Source organism: Diplotaxodon limnothrissa, linkage group LG10, assembly GCF_057381915.1.
Source record: "Diplotaxodon limnothrissa isolate DT_005_m linkage group LG10, D_limnothrissa_male_GT1.1, whole genome shotgun sequence".
Lineage (NCBI taxonomy): Eukaryota > Metazoa > Chordata > Actinopteri > Cichliformes > Cichlidae > Diplotaxodon > Diplotaxodon limnothrissa.
This window is the reverse complement of record NC_140605.1, coordinates 5,453,795-5,476,167: the sequence shown is the minus strand read 5'-3', so window position 1 is coordinate 5,476,167 and position 22,373 is coordinate 5,453,795. Positions and strand designations below refer to the sequence as shown.

At 38.1% G+C, this 22,373-nt stretch overlaps 1 protein-coding gene across 2 annotated transcripts in view; it reads right to left on the bottom strand.

Annotated features, from left to right (window-relative positions):
- LOC146623786 (homeobox protein PKNOX2-like) overlaps positions 1–22,373 on the bottom strand; it is a 103,740-nt gene that overhangs the window by 17,002 nt on the left and 64,365 nt on the right. For both annotated transcript variants that reach the window (XM_085364291.1, XM_085364292.1), the window contains 3 exons: positions 21,220–21,326; positions 18,586–18,722; positions 1,107–1,278 (listed from right to left, as the gene is read on the bottom strand). In XM_085364291.1, coding sequence (XP_085220417.1) covers positions 1,107–1,278; positions 18,586–18,722; positions 21,220–21,306 — 396 coding nt within the window. In that variant the 5' untranslated portion in view covers positions 21,307–21,326. The remainder of the gene's footprint in view (positions 1–1,106; positions 1,279–18,585; positions 18,723–21,219; positions 21,327–22,373) is intronic.

Sequence of the window (22,373 nt, the reverse complement as noted above, 5' to 3'; positions counted from 1 at the left end):
TGTTAAAACACTGTGTTAGTTTAACAGGATAACACCTTTATTTGTATCTAAAAAGTTCAACATCAACTGAGAAAAGTTTATCAGATACTCCAACAGCCTACTTCATACATTCTATTGGATCTGGATCATCAGCTGGATCAGCAATGTAATATACATAAATATATCCATCCATCCATCCATTCATTTGCTTCCGCTTTTCAGGGTCGCGGGGGGAGCTGGAGCCTATCCCAGCTGTCATAGGGCGAGAGGCGGGGTACACCCTGGACAGGTCGCCAGTCTGTCGCAGGGCCAACACACAGGGACAGACAACCATTCGCACTCACATTCACTCCTATGGGCAATTTGGATTAATCAATTGACCTATCCCCACAAGCTGCATGTCTTTGGACTGTGGGAGGAAGCCAGAGTACCTGGAGGGAACCCACGCAAACACGGGGAGAACATGCAAACTCCACACAGAAAGACCCCGGCCTGATGGTGGAATTGAACTCAGGACCTTCTTGCTGTGTGGCAACAGTGCTAACCACCGTGCCACCGTGCTGCTATAAATATATATAAAATATAAAAATATAAAAGTCACCGCGATCGTGGCTCAAGAGTTGGCAGTTTGTCTTGTAGTCTCAGTCATTGTGTCCTTGGGCAAGACATTTCACCCGTTGCCTACTGGTTGTGGTCAGAGGGCCCATTGGCGCCAGTGTCTGGCAGCCTCACCTCTGTCAGTGCACCCCAGGGCAGCTGTGGCTACAATGTAGCTTGCCATCACCAGTGTGTGAATGTGTGAGTGAATGGGTGAATGTAGTGTGAAGCACTTTGGGGTCCTTAGGGACTACGTAAAGTGCTAAACAAATACAGGTCATTTACCGTTTACAGTGTATAAGGCAAAAATAGAGTCTGTACAAATAGTATAGTGAGCTTGAAAATTAATATTTGGAATGACAACCTTTATTTTTCGACACAGTCTTTGGCTAACTTTCTTGTACTTAAGGAATTGTTCCCCAGGTTCTAAAGTTCTTCTTCATGCACTGCTTCAGTAATGTTGAGGTCTGAATTCAGAGGACACCGATTCATGACTGATGCTTTAAAACACATGTGATATGTTGACTTACCAAGTTGTCCAATTCTGGATCTTCGCTAAAGAAGGGTTTATGTTCTCGTTCCTGCTGGTGCACAAAGTTTTCTATGTCCACATCAAAGCTGGCTGACGTGATGCATTCAGATCCCTGTGTGGCCTGTTCACATTTCTCAAACAGCAATGCTAGCAGGGGAAACAATGGATGCCTGAGGAAAAAAGATAAAGAGGCACAGTAGGTGTCAGTTTCTAAAATTGTTAATATTATCTTTTCTGCTGTGAACAGAATCTTTCTATAAAGATCAATATAATTGCTTGAAGGTGAGGTCAGTGCTGAAGAGACTCTCTTTTCTACCACTCTAGTTGTTAAGGATGTCTTAACTACATAAAAAAACAACTCTAATCTTCACTTAGTCCATCATTCAATCAAATTTCAACTCAATTTAACCTATATAATGCCAAATCATACCAACAATCACCACAAGGCACTTTATATTGTAAGGTAAAGATCCTATGATAATAAAGCGAAACCCCCAACAAATAAATAACCCCCTTTGAGCAAACATATGGTTATAGTGGAATGGAAAAACTCCCTTTTAACAGGAATGGACCTTGCAAAATTTTAGACCTTTAACTTTAAACAAAGTGCTTCTGCTATTTTGCTTGTACTTTAGCTACTCCAGGCTTAGCCACATGACAGCTGTGTGGTCACCGTGCTCATTCTCACGTTCCTCCAAACTGCAACAAATTATCTGTGATTAATTGCTTTTGCTCTGATGAAGATAACTGTTTTAGTTACAACACCAACAGCATGGTTTACTTTTAGAACCGACTTGCACCTGCATAATACAATTGAAAAATTCAATTTGTGTTAATTTCAGTCACTTTATCTTACATCTTGATAAAGACGTTTTCCAGTCAGAATGCGGACAACTATCAGTTGTAACACCTATGAGTTTGTCCCAATTCAGCCCCATAAAATAAATCACTCCCTGTTATAATCTCTTACATTGCACTACTGCCAGCTCCTCCATAATCTCAAACTCTTTTGTTATCCCTCATACAGCCTGTGTTCAGAGTCAGGAAGTCTTGCTCTGACTTGATTTTGACTGAGTACCAGTGTGAGGGTGTATACTGGGTGTATTTCTAGGTTGACCCACGGAGACTGATTTAGGTGCTTTCAGTTGGAACTATGTTGAAGTCAGTACCCTGGATTTCGAACACCATACCTTTCCAGGTGTGGGTTAGATTTAATGACTAAATCACAATCTGAGAAAAAAAAACTTAACATGAAATGTTGTCACAGCACAGCACAGGCTGCATATAAAACATTACTTTAAAAAAATAATTTGCTGCATTGTACGCTTTGACAACAACATTATGAATGAGGAAATGAATAATCAGCTATCATAATAATTCAGGTGCAGCAGGAGGGAAGGAGTTCGAGAGAAACTTAAAGAATATCTGACAATCAGTAGGTTTTTGTAGAGTCTGTTACCTCAGTAACTGACATAAATTGAAGTTAAATGTCTTTCTATAGCAGAAAACCTGGAGTTGCCCTCAGCAACTCCTGGGCAAACAAACTCTGTGTTGTTTGCTAATCCTACTTCCTGGAATAGAGCCCAAGTGTAACCCAACTAGAAAATTGTTCTTTTTCATAACGTCATATTGTTTTTCATGTTTCATAATAATAATGTTTTCATAATGATAACTGTGTGCAACAAGTAGAGGTAAGGCATTAATTTGGCACACCAATGGAAAATAGTTTTCAGTAAGATATGCCCATGCTTCTTTGCTCATAGCTACTCCAGGGTGAGGTGGCAGCACATTGGAGCACCGTAACCGTTTAAACATTAAAGCTTACTGTCTAAAGGAGACATGGAAGTCACTTTAGTTTATCATCAACGGGTAAGAAGAGACCAATCAAGTCTCCAGAAATTAACATTACAATTTCTAAAAGATCCCTCAGACCTCTGCAGGGAGCGTAGGAGAGTCTAAAGTTTTTCAGTCACGAGTTTTGTCTTTCTCTAATGTCCATCAGTAACAAATATGGATTTTTAGATTTTTTTTTCCTGTTGGTAGCACCTATGTTGTAGAAGAATACCTGTTCAATCACTAAAATTTCACTTTGATCTGCAAAAGCTAAAGCGATTTATATGTCTTCTATATTTTGCAATGGGACAGGTGATTCATTTTCTGTGTAAGAATAGTCTGTAAAATCATTTTAGATTGATTAGACTGTAGATTGCTAAGTGGTTAGTTATATTGTATATTGTTATAAGACCATACAATAATACAGAGAAACCCCCAACCCAACACATGACCCCCTAAGAGCAAGCATTTAGCAATCTGCACAAACAACGCTAATGCAACTAGAAGCGCAGAACCCGAGAGTGATGTCAAAGCTAAGTCTGTCCTGACCGTAGCCAAGCAGAGCTTCCACTTCAACAGAGGACATCACTACTATCATTGCGATAGTAGTCATGCTTGGTTTATTTCAGCCTCCATTTCTATCTGTAACTGGTTCTACAAAAGACTAAATAGTCTGGTTCTTATATAGTGAGCATTCAAAGCACTTTATACAACTTACATCATTCACACATATGTGTTTTCTAACGTTCACACTATGAATGCATCAGAGACCAACTTGGGGTTCAGTATCTTACCGGAGGATACTTAGAGCAGGTCTTCTATCAATTGGAAGGTTGGCGAATCAATATCTGCTCCTGTTTACAGTCTGCAAACCTCTCTTCTAAGCTACAGTCAGCATGGCCACAACAGTTTTCTGCGATGTGCTCTTTGATGAAGTTTACAGGTTTACACTGTTAAACGGTAATTATATGGCATCTCAGGTCATGTTAAAATGTACCCCAAAAAGGATGTATGCAGCAGTGTGACCTGGGCTCATGGCCAACTAACTCAAATGGCAATTAGCCAATGGTACTGTGAACAATTTGCCACTCGATACCACATACGCACACATTAGACTTGTCAATAGGGACAAGAATTTAAAACATATTGTAATATAAGCTGTACTCCAAGGACTCCTAATGCCCTTGTCCTACTTTTAACAGTGTGGTAGCTCTGTGAAGTACTTATAGTGGACAGGATATGGTCCAGTAACGGCACAGGGCTTCAGAGAGTTATCTAAATTGTTCCATTCTGTCTTTCACAGAGAACGACATTTGGATACTGTACAAGGATCTATAGTGTGCTGCTGTATACAGTACATGTTACATTATTGAACACATCCACTCGCCCCACTTTGATTCCAGGGGTACTTGGGAAGACAAATGGATTATAACAAAAATTTTGTGTAGCTAATTATACAATCCTGAAAGCTGCTTACACATGGCATATTTTATATTCATATTCCATGGTTTTAAATGTACAACATATATGTGAAGGCTTGGGGGAATGGTGATGCGTTTACTGTTTTAAAATACGAAAAGGCATTGATTTGATTGATGGTGTCTTGTATTTACTACATGCATAATAAATACTGCTTGGAGCTAAAAGCCACATTTAGGAGTGAAGAACTTTCATTCTTACATTTAAGCACATTTATGTAGAATCTGAATGTGGCTGTATAACTTTTAAATTAATATTGATTGCATAAAGTTTTGTTTCATAAAGACACAATGATGATGAAAATTGATGCAGTATACTTTTTAATTCCATTCAACTGTAAACCATACAGGCAAACATATCAATCACAGATCCTATCAGCTTTCACATAATGATGTAAATGTTGATGTCCCTCTGGGGACAAGTGGCAAAATTTGGGTGGAGACATCTAATATTTTATTTTTAGTATTTTCTTGATTCATACCACAACAAGCAAGTACTCAGGAAACTTTATAACAGATATGCAAGTTACAAAAAGTTTTCATTTTAAGCATCATCAGCAATGTTATAGATAAAGTTGTAAAACAATAGTAATGGGATTAGTTATTGTTGCATTTGACTTAGGAGATGCTAATATGCAAAGTGGTTCACTGCTATGACTTACAGAAGCACTTAATTATACTCATTCACTGTCTGTATAAGTCCATCATACTTCCCGTGTTAGCTTCTTTTGGTTTACTTTTATACTTTCTCCCTTCTTTTCCTATCATTGTAAAAATGACTGTATTCAATATTTTCTCTCCGTTCTAATACAATTTGCAAATTCTGATCAATTTAATTTATGTTTTAATCTGAAAAAATATACAAACACACCGTTCGGCCTTAAAGGTGAAGTTGTTAATGTTTTGTTTTTTTAACCATCACTGGTTGAAAAGTAATAACCCTTGAGAATTAGAATTCAGTGTCCTTAGCCAAGGAGCCTCATACTGGAAATGTTTAATGTATTTCTATCTGCCATTGAGAATCACACAAAACTGGCACTCCACATGGAGTTCCTCTGGAGTCAATTAGTGGTCGTTTGTTGTTTACTTTCAATATAGAACTCAGGATTGCGGTTTCACCAACAAAATACATTATGGGACTGTTCTTCATGAAAGTCTGAGTGAATGGATTAGTGGAACATACCAAGATAAAGGTATGTAAGTCTGATGTCATTAGCCATTTCTGGGTCCAAACTCCTCTTCAGCTCTGAAAGTCAAACGAACACTGCGGCATCACTGAGAATTACAAACTGTCTAAATTCTTTCATCTTTAATAAAGTGATCAGTGTGGCTGCTCTACCAGGTGTAACAATTAAGTTTAAAATCCAGGCATCCATGAAAACAAAATTTGTGAAATTTATGAGTTAGAAGTTAGCTCACTACTTTCCACCTAAACATAACATACCATGTTCTGACTGAGGGATTTCTGAAAAAATTAAAACGTACAGCTCTGCTATCACTTCTGACATAAACGATGACAGGAAACTAAACAGCAGGGACGTTTGTAGGGTTACTGAAGTTGAGCTAGCTGGTATATAATGATGTGGTACACGGTGGCTAGCTATACACCTACAGTATAGTTAGCATGGCTGCCCCACATATTAGCATAGTGAAGCTGGAGGATGAACGCAAACCTTTTTCCACTCAATAAAAGTAAACGCGAGGGTTCCCGATGGTTAGGGACAAATGCAATTGTATGGTAGGATACTGTAAATGGACCAAACTTCACTCAGCAGAACAAATGAGATAATCCAGACACAATACAAGGTTAGTCATTAATTTACTGCTGCATGGGCTGGGCTGTAGTTACATTGTAAGGTTTAAAAAAATGAGCTTTAAAATTAATAGTGGCAATAAAAACCGAGAGAGAACGACAGTGATCACTGATGTTTTTAGAACAAAATGGCACATATTTCTGGCAGAAACACACGCATATATACACATTATTGTGTAACTGGAGTGCAAGTGTGGAGCAAGCCTTCAACTGAATACACCTCCAGGCTAGTCCCCCTGGTGGATACACAAGACATTACCACTAGTATTCCTAAATGCTGCTTAGGGGCGTTACTACTCATGGTTGCATGGTCCATGTCACAGGAGGGTCATCTATCAGCCGGCAATCGATCAGGATTCCACTAGGCATCCATCATGGTCCTGTCAGGGATGAGGCAACTATTTTAAGTGGCTGTAACTGTAAATCTCAAAACAAGGTGACTGTTTCTGGTGAACACTGTGAACCTTTCAAACAATAAATGAACTGATTCTTACATATCGCTTTTCTACTCTTCCATAGCACTCAAAGCCCTTTATACAACATGCTACATTCACACCCCTTCACAAAAGCACTTTCTTAAGTGCTTTTCAGTACTTCCCAGCTAACATTCACACTCTGATGGCTGCATTGGAGAGCAACTTGGGGTTAATATCTTGCCCAAGTATACTTGGCGTGGAGACCAGGATCAAACCACAAACCTTCCAATCAGTAGATGACCTGCTCTACCTCCTGAGCTACAGCCAAGTTGATAGGATTTTAGTTCAGTGAGTGAGAACAAATGCAGTCAAACACAAAGCTTCTTTATATAAAGATTCTACAGTTCCAGTTAACTGGATAGCAAGCTAACCCACGAGTTTTGATGAGAATGTCCAGCCTGATTCGAAGACTGCACTTTTGTTGCATTTCATTTGCCTTGGAAACTGGATGACAGATCTGGGAGTGATGCTACTCCTTGCTGAGCATGTTCCAGTAGTAAAGTCAGAAAGGCAAAGAAAAACAGGATTTGTTTTGCTCATTAGCAAGGCAGAGGCATTCATACATCACTAGCAATACAACACTGCCAAAAGAAAAACCTTAAACGCAGCACTGCAACACATTCACAGACAAAGCTGTGCTGTGCAATACTGTGCACAAATACACAGTAGTCGCAGTGTAGATTACAAGTTCTTCAGTTTTACTAATGTTTACACACACACACACACACACACACACACAGAAGATGAAACAACTTTTGGTTTCATACTATCTTATTAATAAATATGACTTGTTTTTCTGATTGTCTATTTGACTTTTACAATTCCTTGGCTGGTTCTTTGCTTAATATTTATTGCTATTATTTTTCACTTTCATTCTATAGACTATAAACGGTAAATCGACAGGAACTTATGTAGTGCTTTTCTACTCTAACTGAATGCTTTGAGCACTTTTAAAATTATGGTAGGGAATTGTGGCGGTATGGACCCTACTCAGGCTCTAACCCATGGCTCTCATTTCTAGCCTTTAATAGTCAACTATATTATACTCTAATCTCCCTGATCCCAATTTAATACTGCTCCCTCAGCCTACGTGCCAGGAATATTAAACAGGACGGTCACGTGCACACTGGAGAGATGCTGCATTTTTTGTCTGGTATCTGCTTGAGTTGGTTTGGAGAAGAATCCAGGTGGGGGAGAGAGAGAGGTTTATTTAGTCTTAGATGTAGTGTTATTTTTATTACACAATCTGATTAATTTTGACAATTTTCTGAGTTTATTTAAACTCATATTTTTACTAAGCTCCGATATCTACTCAAAGATAACGCAAATGACATATTAGCCCACAAGTGTCAGCAAACTGATACTTTCCTTGTCTTATTAGACATGCCCGTGTGATTTGTAAACATCAGACACAGAAAAAAATACTTGACTGCATCTATTAGCACAGTGCTGTCAAGGAGATCTGGCCTTACGGGGCTTAAAGCCTCAGGAGCATTGTGGCAAGAGCTAGAGAGTACACAACACCTTTAGTGGCTGGTAAATAAACAGGCAAATTGAAAGAAGTGATAACAGTAGGCAAGCTAAAAACAAAGCGAGCACACCACTTAAAAGTGTTAACCAGATGACAGCTGAATTTCTTGCATGTCCAAGACAAGAAATTTAAATCACTTTGCATCAAGCTATTTCTTCAAATAACCTTAACACGATAACATGAGAGAAATATTTGATTTTGATCTCTTTCTATTGGTGAATACTTTAATAACAACTAGAATGTGATTATGCTTTTGTAAGGAGCTAAAAAAAAAAAATAGTGTCAGTACCCAAAACTATAAGCGGTGTTCCATCAGGAAAAGGAAAGCAGGCAATGCTTGCCTTATCAGATCTAAAAACAGACATAATGTTTTAACAGACATTAAAACGTATCACAGCCTTTCATCTCATAAAGCTCCTAACCTGTTTGCATCCATCATTAAAATTACTGTAATCTTGTGACTGCAGCTGGCTATTATTATTGAAAGCTCCGCTGTTTTGTACTCAAAAGAATGTAGTAGCTGTCTCCATCTCCTGTTCACAATGACCGGGGTGAGCAAGCTAAGAGGCCAGAAGCTTTTTTCTGGTGGTTTTGCGCATGAGCATTGTGGATAAACCTTTGGTCTCTTTGGTAAACTGATAGCAGGCAAGCAAGGCAGAACAGTACAAATGCAGACCACAAAGTGGTACTGTGTACAAAGTGGTCTGGAAACAAAATGGTGTGGAAACAGAGCAAGCACTCAGTTATTTATCATTGTAACAGATCAGTTTCGTCTTGCTTAACCACCTTGGCCAACATATGTCATGATAAATAAAACTAATAAAACAGGGAAGTTGAACAGAAATTATTAATTTGTTTTAATATATCCAAGGCCTCATGAAGAGCTTTTTCAGAGACCTCTGTTAATTTGGGGGAATATTTTTCTGCAGAATAATTCTTTTTATTTTCGATACTTTATGCACTTTTCATTGCTACAGTTTTATGTGCAATGAGAGTGTTTTCATAATGTTTTATTGCTTCTTTTCTTAAATTAGTGGTTTGAAAATGTCCTTGCCACTGTCAGATAGTAGTTAATTTTGTTTTTAGTAATATAATAGAATATAATAGATTTACATGTCTTCAGTCAGGAAGGAGTGCAGAAAGGTGAAAATGTCCATGAGAGTGCAGACGGCAGCACAAACGGTATGTTTTAATAAATACAGGTGAAACAAACAAAAAACAAACTTGCCAACTTGTACAGTAATTACATATTTCATCTGAATTGTTGTTCCGAATGTGACATGTTTTGTTTTACTATTCATGCCATGTGCTGTAATTTTCAGTGACATTTGTAGTGAATGAGTAATAAAAAGCTCACTTGCATGTTAAAAAAGAAAACAGAGAGACATCTTTAACTGTACAGTTTTTATAGCTGATGATGCAAGCTATAGATTGAGACGTTTCATTTATCTGTTCTTCCTGCTGTTTGCATGTCATGTTTAATGACACTGACTCTAATTAGGATTCGCAAACAGTAAAGTTCATTAAACTGTTATACAACAGACTTTGTTGAGCTAAAGTGATAATGAAATCTAGAAACAAATTGTTTATGTATATGGTGAGATCTATATCTAGACAACAACAGCTTTGTAAAACCCATCCATTTGCATTCATTATATTTCATTTGCATTTAATTTTTCGTATATTTTCTTTGCCTGGCTTCTTGGCTTTAAACCACATTTCATATTGTTTAAATAAACACTTTTGTAGAAATCAAATGTTAGAAATTTCAGTCTAACATTTTGCAGTGTTTTTGGCAAAACAGATCATATAAAGTCTTTTGTTAAAGCAAACTACATCTGTGCGTTCTCTTGTGTAAAATCAAGTTCAGTGGATATGACAAAGTAATTATGGGTTTTGAGATTACTTTTGGAAATTCTAAGCTAACCGTTGCTGTCAGCAGTTCAATGTTGGTATATTCCAAAATCATGTAAAAGCCTAAAACTATCAAGGCACTATTGGTCTGCATGAGGAAGTCTGTCTCTGATGATGTTACACAATTGCACGCTGTTGGAGCTCACCAACTTTGAGTGAGGTCAAAACACCATCCTTCGGCACTTTCTATGACCTTTACACAGGAAGTTGGGATTAAGGTAGATGGGGTGTGAAAAGGCATGCATTTTTATGAATGTGAACATATGTATGTGTGTGCCAGTGTGTAGTCACACAGTGTGTGCTTTCCAGTCTCCCGCTACCTCCTCCAGCCATCTTGAGCACCCTCATGTTGACTGCCAGAAGCAGCGGTTCCTATCTGCAGTGCGACGGAATCGAGATTGCTGGCTGGGGGATCATTATGAGGGCCATAAAAGAGCGATTTACAGGACGGCCAGTGAGTGGAGTCATCACCAACCCCCCACCTCACCCCAACACACACACACACACACACACACACACACACACACACACACACACACACACAGACACACACACTTTTTCCTGCACTGCACCATGCTGGATCACCAACGAAAAGCCCAAAATGGAGAATCAGAGGCGAGCGGAGAGCATGATGACTTAAACATGAAGGTGAGGCACGTGGCAGCTTTAGTGGAATCTGCTTTATGACCTGTGGATCTAAGCAAGGGAATAAGGTGCCAGTACATTTTTGATCAGATAACAGAACACAACAAAAGGTAGAGCACTTTCAAAAAGCACAAAAAATGTCTTGTCTTAAAGTGAAAAACACATACAGTATGTGGTACTTTTTTTTTTTTTACATTTATTATTATTTCTTTGGGGTTTTCTGTTGTTGTTGTTGTTGTATTTTCCCACATATCCATAGCCCTGAACCCCTTAATCATCACAACCTATGTTTAAATTATGATTATTTTAACCAATTATAAAATGTGTAATACTAGTCCTAGTTTTTAACAGAAAAAATGACCTTGTTGATATATATTGTTTTAAACCACAGTTTTCACATGATGTCAGATCTACTGGGACAATGTAGTGGACACGCCCACCTGGTAGGCATTTATCTAACTGTATTAAATAGTTTTTCATTACACTTTTGCACTGTGTTTTCAGCAGTTATTCTATGAATTAAGCTTATGATTTCAACATTTTAATGACAACTATTGCAACTTTTTTCTAATTAAATATTTAACCTTAGCTAACTATTTGGAAAATCCCTTCATTACATTTAATTACTTTTACATCAACCATTTGATCTCTACTTTTAACTTTTTTTCATTGCTTCAACTGTCTACCACAGGTATGGTATGTGATATTGTAACTGTGTTATCACAACATCAATCTACTATTCATAATACAATCCTTTACTTATTCCTTGCTAGTGCTATATTTGGTCATATATAAATAAAGCAGAATTATTATTATTCACTATATTGTTAAAAGTATTCACTCACCTATTCAAATCATTGAAGTCAGGTGTTTTAATCACTTCCATGCCTACATAAATATAAAATCAAGCACCTAAGTATGTAGACTGCTTCTTCAAGTATTTGTAAAAGAATGGGTAAATTTCAGGAGCATGGTACCATGATAGCCACTTTGTGATATTTCCTTGCTACTAAATATTCCACGGACAACTTTCAATGGGAATGACAGCAACTCAGCCACAAAGTGATAGCCCTCCTAAAATAATAGAGTGGTAGTACTCAGAGGTCACCAACTTTCTGCTAAGTCAATCACTACAGACATCCAAATTCCATGGTCCCTAGAAATTAGCTCAACAACAGTGTGTAGAGAACTTCATGGAATGGGTTTCCATGATTGAGCAGCTCAAGCCTTACATCTGCAAGCACGATATAATTCGGCAGATGCAGTGCTGTAATCACCATTGGCCACCATTGGACTCAATAGAAGTGGAGATGTGTGGCAGTTGCCAGGAGAACGGTACTTGTCTGCATTGTGACAAGTACTGTGTAAAGTGTAAAGTTTGGTGGAGGGGGGATTATGGTGTGGGGTTGTTTTCAGATGTTGGGTTTGGCCTCTTAGTTCCAATGAAAGGAACTCTTACTGCTTCAGCATATTCTGGATAATTTCATGCTTCCAACTTTGTGAGAACAGTTTGGTGTTGTCCCTTTCTGTTCCATCATGAGTGCAGGCTAGTGCACAAAGCAAGGTCCATGAAGACATGGATGAGTAAACTTGGTGTGGAAGAACAGAATTCTGACCTCAACCCGATAGAACACCTTTGGGATGATTCATAGCAGAGACTGCAAACCAGGCCTTCTGGTCCAACATCAGCATCTGACATTACAAACATCTGGAAGAATTGTCAAAATTCCCAGTTCTAGATGCAGTGAAGCATTCCACAGCATAATCCTTCCACCACCATGTTTAACGGTGGAGAAAGTGTTCTTTGGCTTGTAGACCTCTTTCTTTCTCCAAACATAAGCAGTGTCGCTACTGCCAAGATATATACTTTTACCTCATCTGACCAAAGGATGCATTTTCAGTATGTTCAAAAAGTCATTTTATACAAAAAGATCATAAATGTCTGGACATGTACACTCTATCCAGATTTGAAACTGGTAAACAGAAACAGGGAAAGTGAGGTACTCAGAAGAGGACTTTTGAACATCCACTATTCCATCACATGTTTAAGTACAAATCCATCTGCCGAGGAAGACTGTGTTATATAACTGGAAGCTCCAGGAGAGCTACTGAATGGAAATGTGGTGAGAGGTTCACTGTCTTTCAAGGAAAATAAAAGAAATGTCAATCCCAGTTGAAAATATTCTTTACATTTGAGTTTTAGCACTTAAATCTACCAAGTTGTCTACAGCCTATCAAAAACATTAAACCTGCAGATGAAGAGCAGCGCATGAAAACAAGCACAAATCAAAGCAGCGTAGTCATCTAAGGAACGAGTCATGTTTACCTGCATTTGCAATAATCTGTTAGGCCACCAAGTGGGTACAGAAAGACGACGGGGTGGGGTTTGAAGGTACCGCTGTGTGTTTTTGCGTGGGGATGCGTGTGAGTTGGAGAGAGAGAGGAAGAGACAGAGGTCCTCCTCTCTCTCTCTGCTCCCCGTGTTTGCCAGTCTAATCAGGCCTGCTGTACCCCTGTATATTAGAAGCCAGTTTGTGGTGAGCCCTGCTGTGTGTGCTCCCAACAAGGCCCCATTTCCCCAGGCTACATGTCTGAAGCACACCCTGTGTTAGAGAAAGGAGTGTGTCACACATTCACACACATACACACAAAGAACCTGCGGCATTATCTGAAAAAATCCAGTCTCCTTTTCTGTACTTCTCAATATTGCCTTTTATTCTTATGTCTGGTCTTGAAACCCTTCAACCAATATGTCATCTGTATTTAAACAGTCTACCTTTCATTTCACTTTGTATCCCTGTGTGTATGTACATCCTTTCTGATTATCCTGCATTGGCAGATGTTCTTTACTTGCGCTTTTGGCAATACACACGCACACACACACATACATATATACATATATATATATATGCGCGCTTTTTAAAAAAGCTGACAAAATACGTGACTTCGCCTACATTCTGTAAAAAGGTACTGTTATTTTCAATAAAGAAATAAAGATAAAAATTGAGGCTGACTGAATGAATGTTGTCTTTGCACAGAGTGTGGGTTAGCAGCTGTGAAGTGTAAATTATGTCCTATTCTGTGTTTGCTGTAGGCCACTCGTGCTAACAAAAGATAACATGGATCGCTAAGTTGTCCAAGTAAGAAATTAAAAAAAGGTAAAATTTGGACTTTCATTCTCAACTAAAGTCAAGCGGAAGGATACTCATAAAAATGAGTATCTTAAAGAAACAGCCAATAAAGCCACTTGAGCTTTGACACAGTTTCTTGCATTCAGAAGCAGCTGAACACCAACACATGCTGACCCGGTAAATGGAAAAAAGCACGGCCTGTTTTAAGCCCATCAAATGGTGAGAGACTTTGGGTTGCTGGAATAGCAGCACAGTGGTGGAGAACGCATTGATGCATTGTGGCAGTGAGGATAAATAGACTTTATGGTGCATTAGAGACTCACACAAACATGGAGGCTATAACAAAATGTGTCAATCCTAGGATGTATCAAATTAAAAGTAATCTCCTCCTGTGTATATTGTCATGTTGTAATGTTGTCAACAACAACTGCAAATAGAGGCTGAATAACTCGCTTTAGCTTTGTGAATTAAGGAACTAGCAGCATGGCTAACTGCTAACCTTTCCAGAAACACAAAGAAACCCCATCAATTCAAAATACAGGGGCCAGGACCAGCATGAGAAGGGCTTTCAGCAAAGATCCACTATGGAGGCATGTCAGTGGTAATGTGCACCACATACAGTTCTGCATTTGTACGGCTGTCAAAGACAAGAAGGAATCGAATTTTATTTCTATTTTTCTCAGATTTTTTGAAACGTATAAAATGACAATGACTACTTCTCGTAAGACAAAAATGTGTTTATTTGATTTTAGAGATTTATGAAATAACGTGTAAGTAACTAAATGTAGCATATGCTTCCATTTAATGTATACAGCAGATGTATGATACAGCCTGTGAGAACTTTTGAAAAGCACATTCACCCTGTTGTTTATCATTGATTCTCTACTCCAAGTTCTCTTCATGTAAAGTAAGTGAGCTGTTAAGTCAAGCATAAAAGTGTCACCTTAAAAGAGCGCATTGGTAAACACATCTCTTCTACCCGGGCTGGTTCTGAGAATTACAAGGACATTTCTGTTGAAAACAGAAACGACTATTATGATGTCTCTTTCAATTAAGCCCGTGTTTCCATCTCAGCCGCAAATTCTACATTCGCAACCTAAAAAACAAAAGACTCACCCGCTTTTTAATAAGATGCAGAGAATCCAGAAGGATCTTTATAGTAAATGCCACAACTCATTAGGCTAATTACCCTATCACACATTTACTCTGCTGCTAATAACAAAGTAGGCAGAGAGACAGAGAGACGGAGAGAGAAAAGCACACATCTCCTCATAAAATTGGCATTCCAGCAATTAGTGAAAAGAAACATTAAAGCCTGCACAGGCTTCCTGAGCAAAATAATTAAAGAAAAATGGCAGAGATGCTGATTCTCACTGCTCTTCTCCTTTCAAAGTCTACAGCCCCCATATGAGCACAGCACAGAAGCATAAAAACAAAGTGCTATTTGTGTCTTTTTGCATAATTTCACTCACTGTGGGAGACGGAAGTGAAGTCAAATTTAATTGTGTTTATAACAAGGTGCGTTTAGTCATTAGTTCCTCACAAGGGCAACAGTCATGCCAAAAATTCTAATCTGCTCAGCACTTCTTTGAGTGCTTAAACACAACTATTTCAATAGGAGATTTTAAACAGCACATGCTGGTGAATTCTTAGGGCTGCCTCTAAAAGCTAATTACTGCATTTTAATGACGGGCCATTATACATATTAACTGACTCATTCGACATTATATTCTCCGTAGCACCATTTACTCTCATCTCAATTTACCCTTTAGCCCACTGCTTTTTTATCACATAAAGACACTGATCATCTACAGCTATGTTTGTCTGTAACACTACGTTTCACAGACCCTGCCATTCTGTGAAGGTTCATAGTTGGAAAGGAGATATCTCAAATGGAAAACTTTTCTCAATTTAATGATCATTTTTTAAATTTTAATCCCCATATAGGCCTCTGCATGTATCCCATTCACTCAGTGAAGCAATAGGGATCTACTAATCCAGCACCCGGGGAGCAGTGTGTATAAAAGGGTACCTCCTTCCTTAAGGGTACCTCAGGATAACTGTTCGGTGGATTCAAACCCCCGACCTTGTGATCATGGAGCAAACCCTCAAACCTACTGACCCATCCCACCCCTAGGAAGACTCCTAACAGAGTAAAATGACTAAATATTTACTGAGCACTACTAAAGAAGTTCCACTCTCTGAACTTTCACTTTCATTTGGGGAACTACAAGACCATCTAGCTATTTATTATTAATAAGTGCCACTAAAGTTTATGAGAGTGTTTAATTTCAGTATACATGTAAAGTATTAACAGACTGCTAGTGTTTTTGTTCGCAACTTATTAGCTATACTGTGTTTGTGAAAAAATCAAATCAAATCTGGAATATTCTTGCCCAGAAACAAGTGTAAAAGATTACTTTATAAGGATTGTAAAGATTACTTCCTTTGTGCAAGCAGAGTCAAAACTGCAGAGAGAAGAGCAGATGCAAATATCAGAGCTAAACAATACAGGTTCTTCCCATCACTGTCTGTTTGGTTTTAATCACTGCTACCTATACTCTGGAATACCTGATTCTAATCTAATCTAACCTGATGGACTGGAAATTATAGTCAATGCAGGGGTGCAATTCAAATGGGATGCACATATTTTGTCTTTATATGATTAAAGTGCCAGTTTAGGACAGTCAGTTCATATAATGCAAGTCTATTCTTGTCAGCTGTAGCTTTTAGCTTAATAATAAAAGCAAGTAGTCAACAAACAGGTTTTATAACTGAGATCGCATTTTAATAATTTCAAATGTTCTATATGTCACAGCTAGAATTAGTAATTTGTATTGTATATGTGGTTGAGAACTGTTAAAGGAGGAAACCAAGATCCAAAACTCCCCAGAGGAAATGAAAGAGGGGCTGATTCCACCACCACAAATACACCCGGAGCTGCTCCAAACATGGTGCCTCACATCAAAGACAGCCTTGTATCTCAGTGGATCAACCAAGGACTTTACAGTGGCTTGCCTCAGGTCTGCACATGGGGGGGGGACTCACATCTCCAGCAGTGGCAGATACACTCAGGTGGGACCCTAATACCATACAGTGCTGGGCAGCCTTCACTCAACAAATCAAGTTAGTTGCTGATAGTCTGGCAACACCAGGAGATCAGCCAGCTTGATTAAAAATGCCTGTATATTTTGAATAATTTACTTCATAAATAGATAATATAAACTCATTATAAGGGTTTATCAATATTCTAGTGATGAGCTGAGAGAAGAGGGAGGTGTAATTTGTATCTTTTTTTTGCTGGCATTTTTTTTTTTTTTTGCTGGCATTCTGGGTTTTCCCCAAGCAGTAATTTTCTTACAAACATATATATATATATCAATATTCTATTCAAAATCAAATCAAATCAATATATTATATACATATATATATATATATATATATATATATATATATATATATATATATATATATATATATTTTGAATAATTTGAATACAGAACTTCCACACAATCTGAAAATGTAAAAAAGCAATTCACTACACAGCATAAATGTCAACTTAATATATCTACCAGTGCCAGGCAGCTAATATAAAAACATAACCTAAGCAGCAGCGTAACTGTGGTAACTACTTTCTTTATTTCCTGTAAACAGTATAACCTTTTTCTTTTGTAATATTGCTGCACTTTACACAGACATTGGCCAGAACATAAAGTAAAAGCCTGTAAAATAAGTATTACGAGTAATTGTGACACATGATGAAATCCATTTTCACAAACATCTCTATTATCTCTATTAGTATGGTTCATGTGTTTCTACTTAAATGAACATCTATTCACAAGTGTGATTCCAAAAGAAGCTCTCTTTCATCTGAAGAGTGATGCTTACCTTTGAAAATGGCTGTTGGCGTGAAAGAGAAATAAATTATGTTTTACAATGTTGATCTGGAGTCAAGCTAAAACCTCACACAAAACAAATGGCCAATAAAATTTCAAATATCACTTTCAACAGCAAATAAACAAATGATTTAAATTTCTTTTTTGTCCTCTTCTGGTCTGCTTTATTTTTGTTGGCTGTTCGTAATTCAAAACAGTGAGTTTATAATGAGTGATAATTATAACAATTTAGAGCCCACCTCATTATACAGACAACTGCTGCACTATGAGATACTTTTTTTTAAAGTCTTGTAACATTTACACAGTTCAAAGCAGAGAAAACTGAACTGCCTATGAGGAGTCAAGGAACAAAGGTGCTCTCTGGTTTATAAATGAAATCTGAAGAAAGCCCCTTCAAGTATAATTCCAAAAGCTTTTATGTCATGGCTAGTTTGAGAGAATGCATTAAAAACAACACTAGTGCCTGTGTCCTTCATTGGTGAGTAACACATCAAGTTAATTTACTACAGTCTCTTAAAGTCAGCATGAAATGAAACATTTCTTCAAAGGGGAACAATTGAAATGTAATTCAGAAGCAGAAGGGTGCACACTGCCAAACTTCATGACACAAACACATGGCTAAATAATCAAAACAAAAAACCACTGATAAACAACATGGTCTTTCTCTGCTTCTTGTCCCTGGTCATCTTTACATATTTATGTTTTCAGACTGGCTTATAGCCCTTACAGTAAGAGATGTCTCATGAAAAATGTAACCAACCTGTAAACAGCCCTCTTGTCAGATTCAAGCTGGGCCTGGGGGTCAAGGGTCACACTGACAGAGCTATTTGGTGCTGCGGAGGCTGCTGGGATGTGGACCTGTGGGGTCTTGGTGTTCTGTTGAGTCGTGCCCGTCATCTGGTGATATTTAAAATAATCACAAAATGACTTAATGATAAATTTATGTTCTTTTTTTCTTACATTGGCAATTATGACTTTGAATATTGCTTTTGTTTTAGTATCATCTGTGATGTTGCATATATACGGTGATTTAGGATGCTAATACGCTCACAGTAATACTCCTAACACGGCAGTGCTAAGATTTAATGATTATCATTCATTTAAAGCATGCTGACATGCTCATATTTAGTAATTACCACTAATTAAGTACTTTCAAAATCCTACATCATCTCAAGTTATCGCAGTTTCATTCCGATAACTTGAGACGACGATTTTCAGAAAACTTGACCTCTGACCTCTAACCTTGAGGTTTAGGTCACTGAGATTTGAACTTGTTTGTTTTTAGTATGTGGCCCTTTGGTATCAATTTGGAAATCCTAGGTTATCACACTCACAAACTTGGGTGTCCATGTTGACTGCCAACCCACCCACCTGGCAGGGTGATGACAGCCCCTCAGATATATATAAAAGTCATTTTTTAAAAGTAATTCTTGTAATTGCTTTTCGAAGCAAGTAAGGCCACAACATGCACTGAATTCTGTCAGACGCCAAATGAGGATGTCGCTGGCATGAATCATTATGGCTCGACAGGTCAATGGCCTGATGATGCTGTTAAGCAAATGAATTGTGAGTGAATGAGTGAGTTAGGACAGGTTGAGTAATTGAACAAGACACTTACAGATCTTATAGACTGCTGTTAAATGATAAATATCCAGTTTGGAACAAGAAACTGAACAGTGAATTAATCAGAATATAGAAAAGGAGTACAAAAGATTTTGACTGCCTCTGTCAGTAAATGTTTAGATTTTATATATGTCTTATAAGATGCACAAGTCTCATAGGATGTTTTTGCTTCTTTTGAAGGTATTTGTATTGTGGGTGAGAAAGAGGGCTAACATGTTTTACAAACATGACCACTCGTCTCCTTGATTATCTTCTTCCTTCATTCCACTTTTCTCTCTCATTCGTTTTTTATGAGGATATGAATGTAAAAAAAACCCCATCCCCCTTCTGTTTTTTTTCAGCAGGGTGGGGTGGAAGGAAGCTTCAAGTCTTAATCCCAGCACCAAATGGGAAATAAATTAGGTTCTTCACACTTAACTAGCTCTAATTTGCATTTACCGAGCACACAGGCTGCAGCTCGGGAGCTCTCCCCTGGCACTAATCCTCTGGCGAGAGCAGACAGAGGTGCTATGAACAACAAGCAGGGTTAGATGGTCAGATGAACCTACTCTATTCCACCATCACAGGATGTCTGTGGCGCTGAACAAAATATTCTCTATTCCAATATTTCTGTACTATTATGTATTATCCTTTCTGGTGATCACTCGGTATAAGCTGTGTATTTTTACACAGGTATCACTGTATCTGTAAGTTATTATTTAAAGCTAATGTTCAGCCAGGGATTCTCTTTATGTGCTTTATCATCTTTTATGACAGCATCTTTTTTCATGTTCACCCTTAATAATTCTCATAAACTTAAGGAAAAGTTACAAACAGATATGATTTTGAATAGTAGATTTAGAGGCTGGTTCACTACAAATAGCTACACATTTGTTTTACATCTATGAATGGTGCTGTACTGTAGTTCTCACAAAGGATCACCCATCCAAAATTCTATACAAGTCTGTTTAGAACATATCCTTGTAAAGAACATCAGTACATCTGCTGATGCATGGCTTGTGAGTTTACCAAACTATCAGCCCACAACACAACAAGCCAGCTCCACACTAGTTCCACTTTATATGTTTTAGGCTAACACCTGGCCTCCAGGTGGCTAACACCTGGAGGCCAGATAGCAAGTGTGGCCTTAGTAGGTTGGAACTGATTGGGCTAACGGGTGAGTAGACAGGACCAAAGGCAGGTCATGATATCATTGAGTATACGGTTTAGATTATATGTCATAGAATATGAAATGATTTGTAATTTAGCAAAACATTTTATGTCATTTTCATTTAGTTAATTTCTGTGTTCTCACAAAAATCAAAACAAATTCAAAACCTCAGCTCCTGTTGAAAAGAACAGCCTAATGCATACTGAGAAAAGATAGCTAGATAAAAAACAAGGGCATAAATCCCCTGTCAACAAAACCCCAAAGGTTAAACGTTACTTTCATTTTTTTTTCTTTAACTCCAGAAGTTGTTTAAAATGACACTATGTATGAATCATGAGAGGCTGCTCTTAAATGTGTACTACAAATCATCTTAGAAATTCAACTATAAAACAGTAAAAGTTTCAGTTTAGGTAAAAATTCAAAATGATTATTTTTCAAATCTTTAACCTTCAATCCTTCTCATCACATCCGGATTTATGCTTGTTGGCACATCCCCAGTTAAGTAAGAGCTCAGATAACACAGAAAACCTCCATAAGCCAAGCTGTGTGTTCACATTAGACACAGGGGTTACTGTACAGAGGTTTGTACCATATGACAAGTCTTTAAGTTGGCGCTCTAACCTGTTGGCTCTCCTGGTACGATGGCGGAGGAGCGCTCTGGGTGGCCATCATTGTCACTGCAGATGCTGGGGACACATGTTGCATCATGGGATAGTTTCACATTGAGACTGGTAAAGAAACAGACAAGAAAGAAAAAATCATAAATCCAGTGCAAGCAAGCAGTGATTGCAAATTCTATGACAGCAGCCACCACCAGGTGCTGCTATGATTAAATCATATGAGATGGGTTTCTCAAACACATCATCTCACACTTCTATCCCTTCTGCACTTACTAATTTATTTCTTTGCTATATTTCTCTTCAGTCTACTTCTGCATGTGTTGCATAGAGCTCACAGAACAGTCAGTATTAACACTGAGTGATCTAACAATGCTGACAAGTAAAAAGAAAACAACCTGATTAAGTGTGTGCAGCCCTTTTAATGAAATACCTTACATAGCAGCAGGTTCATAAGGATACCACAAATAAAGCCCACTACTTGTTTACCATTTACAGAGAGCTATGCTTGTTTGCTAATTACAGATGGCTTTACATGCATTGTGGCGGAGTCACCTTGGTCGTCTCTATGTTTTGGCTGCTGATGTTGTTGCTGTGCTGTAACTAAGCCAATCAAGAGGGCTAATTAGGGCTCTTGTTGGTAGGCTAATTGCTATTGGCCAAGACCCCACAGGGCTGAGGGCCGTACCCTGTGGAACTCTGTTGTAACCATTGCCCCCACCCCCACTGAAGGAAGCTAATTGGTTTGCAGAGACACACATACACACACACAGCACAGCTGGATCTCTTTCCTTAAGTTACATTTAACCTATGTGTATACTGCATGAAAACGCCTTGTTAATGTGAGCTGATGGCAGAAAATGTGTTTTAGATAAAGGTGTGGTTAAACTTTATTAAACCTTTTGTGAGATTTCAACTTTTTAAAAAAGGCAGGCTTTAAACTCTGATCTCACAAATCATGTGAGATCAGACACATGGGATGTTTCAATCTGTCACTTTAAACAATCCGTTTGCTCGGTACCCTGAGCTGGGAGAGTTATTGGAAAAATGCACTCTAATGCCACATAAAGCCTTGCGTGGTTGTGAAAGACAGGCAGCAGTTACAATGGACTGGTGCACTTGGACTGAATGGTATTGACCTGGAGGAAAAGCACTTGA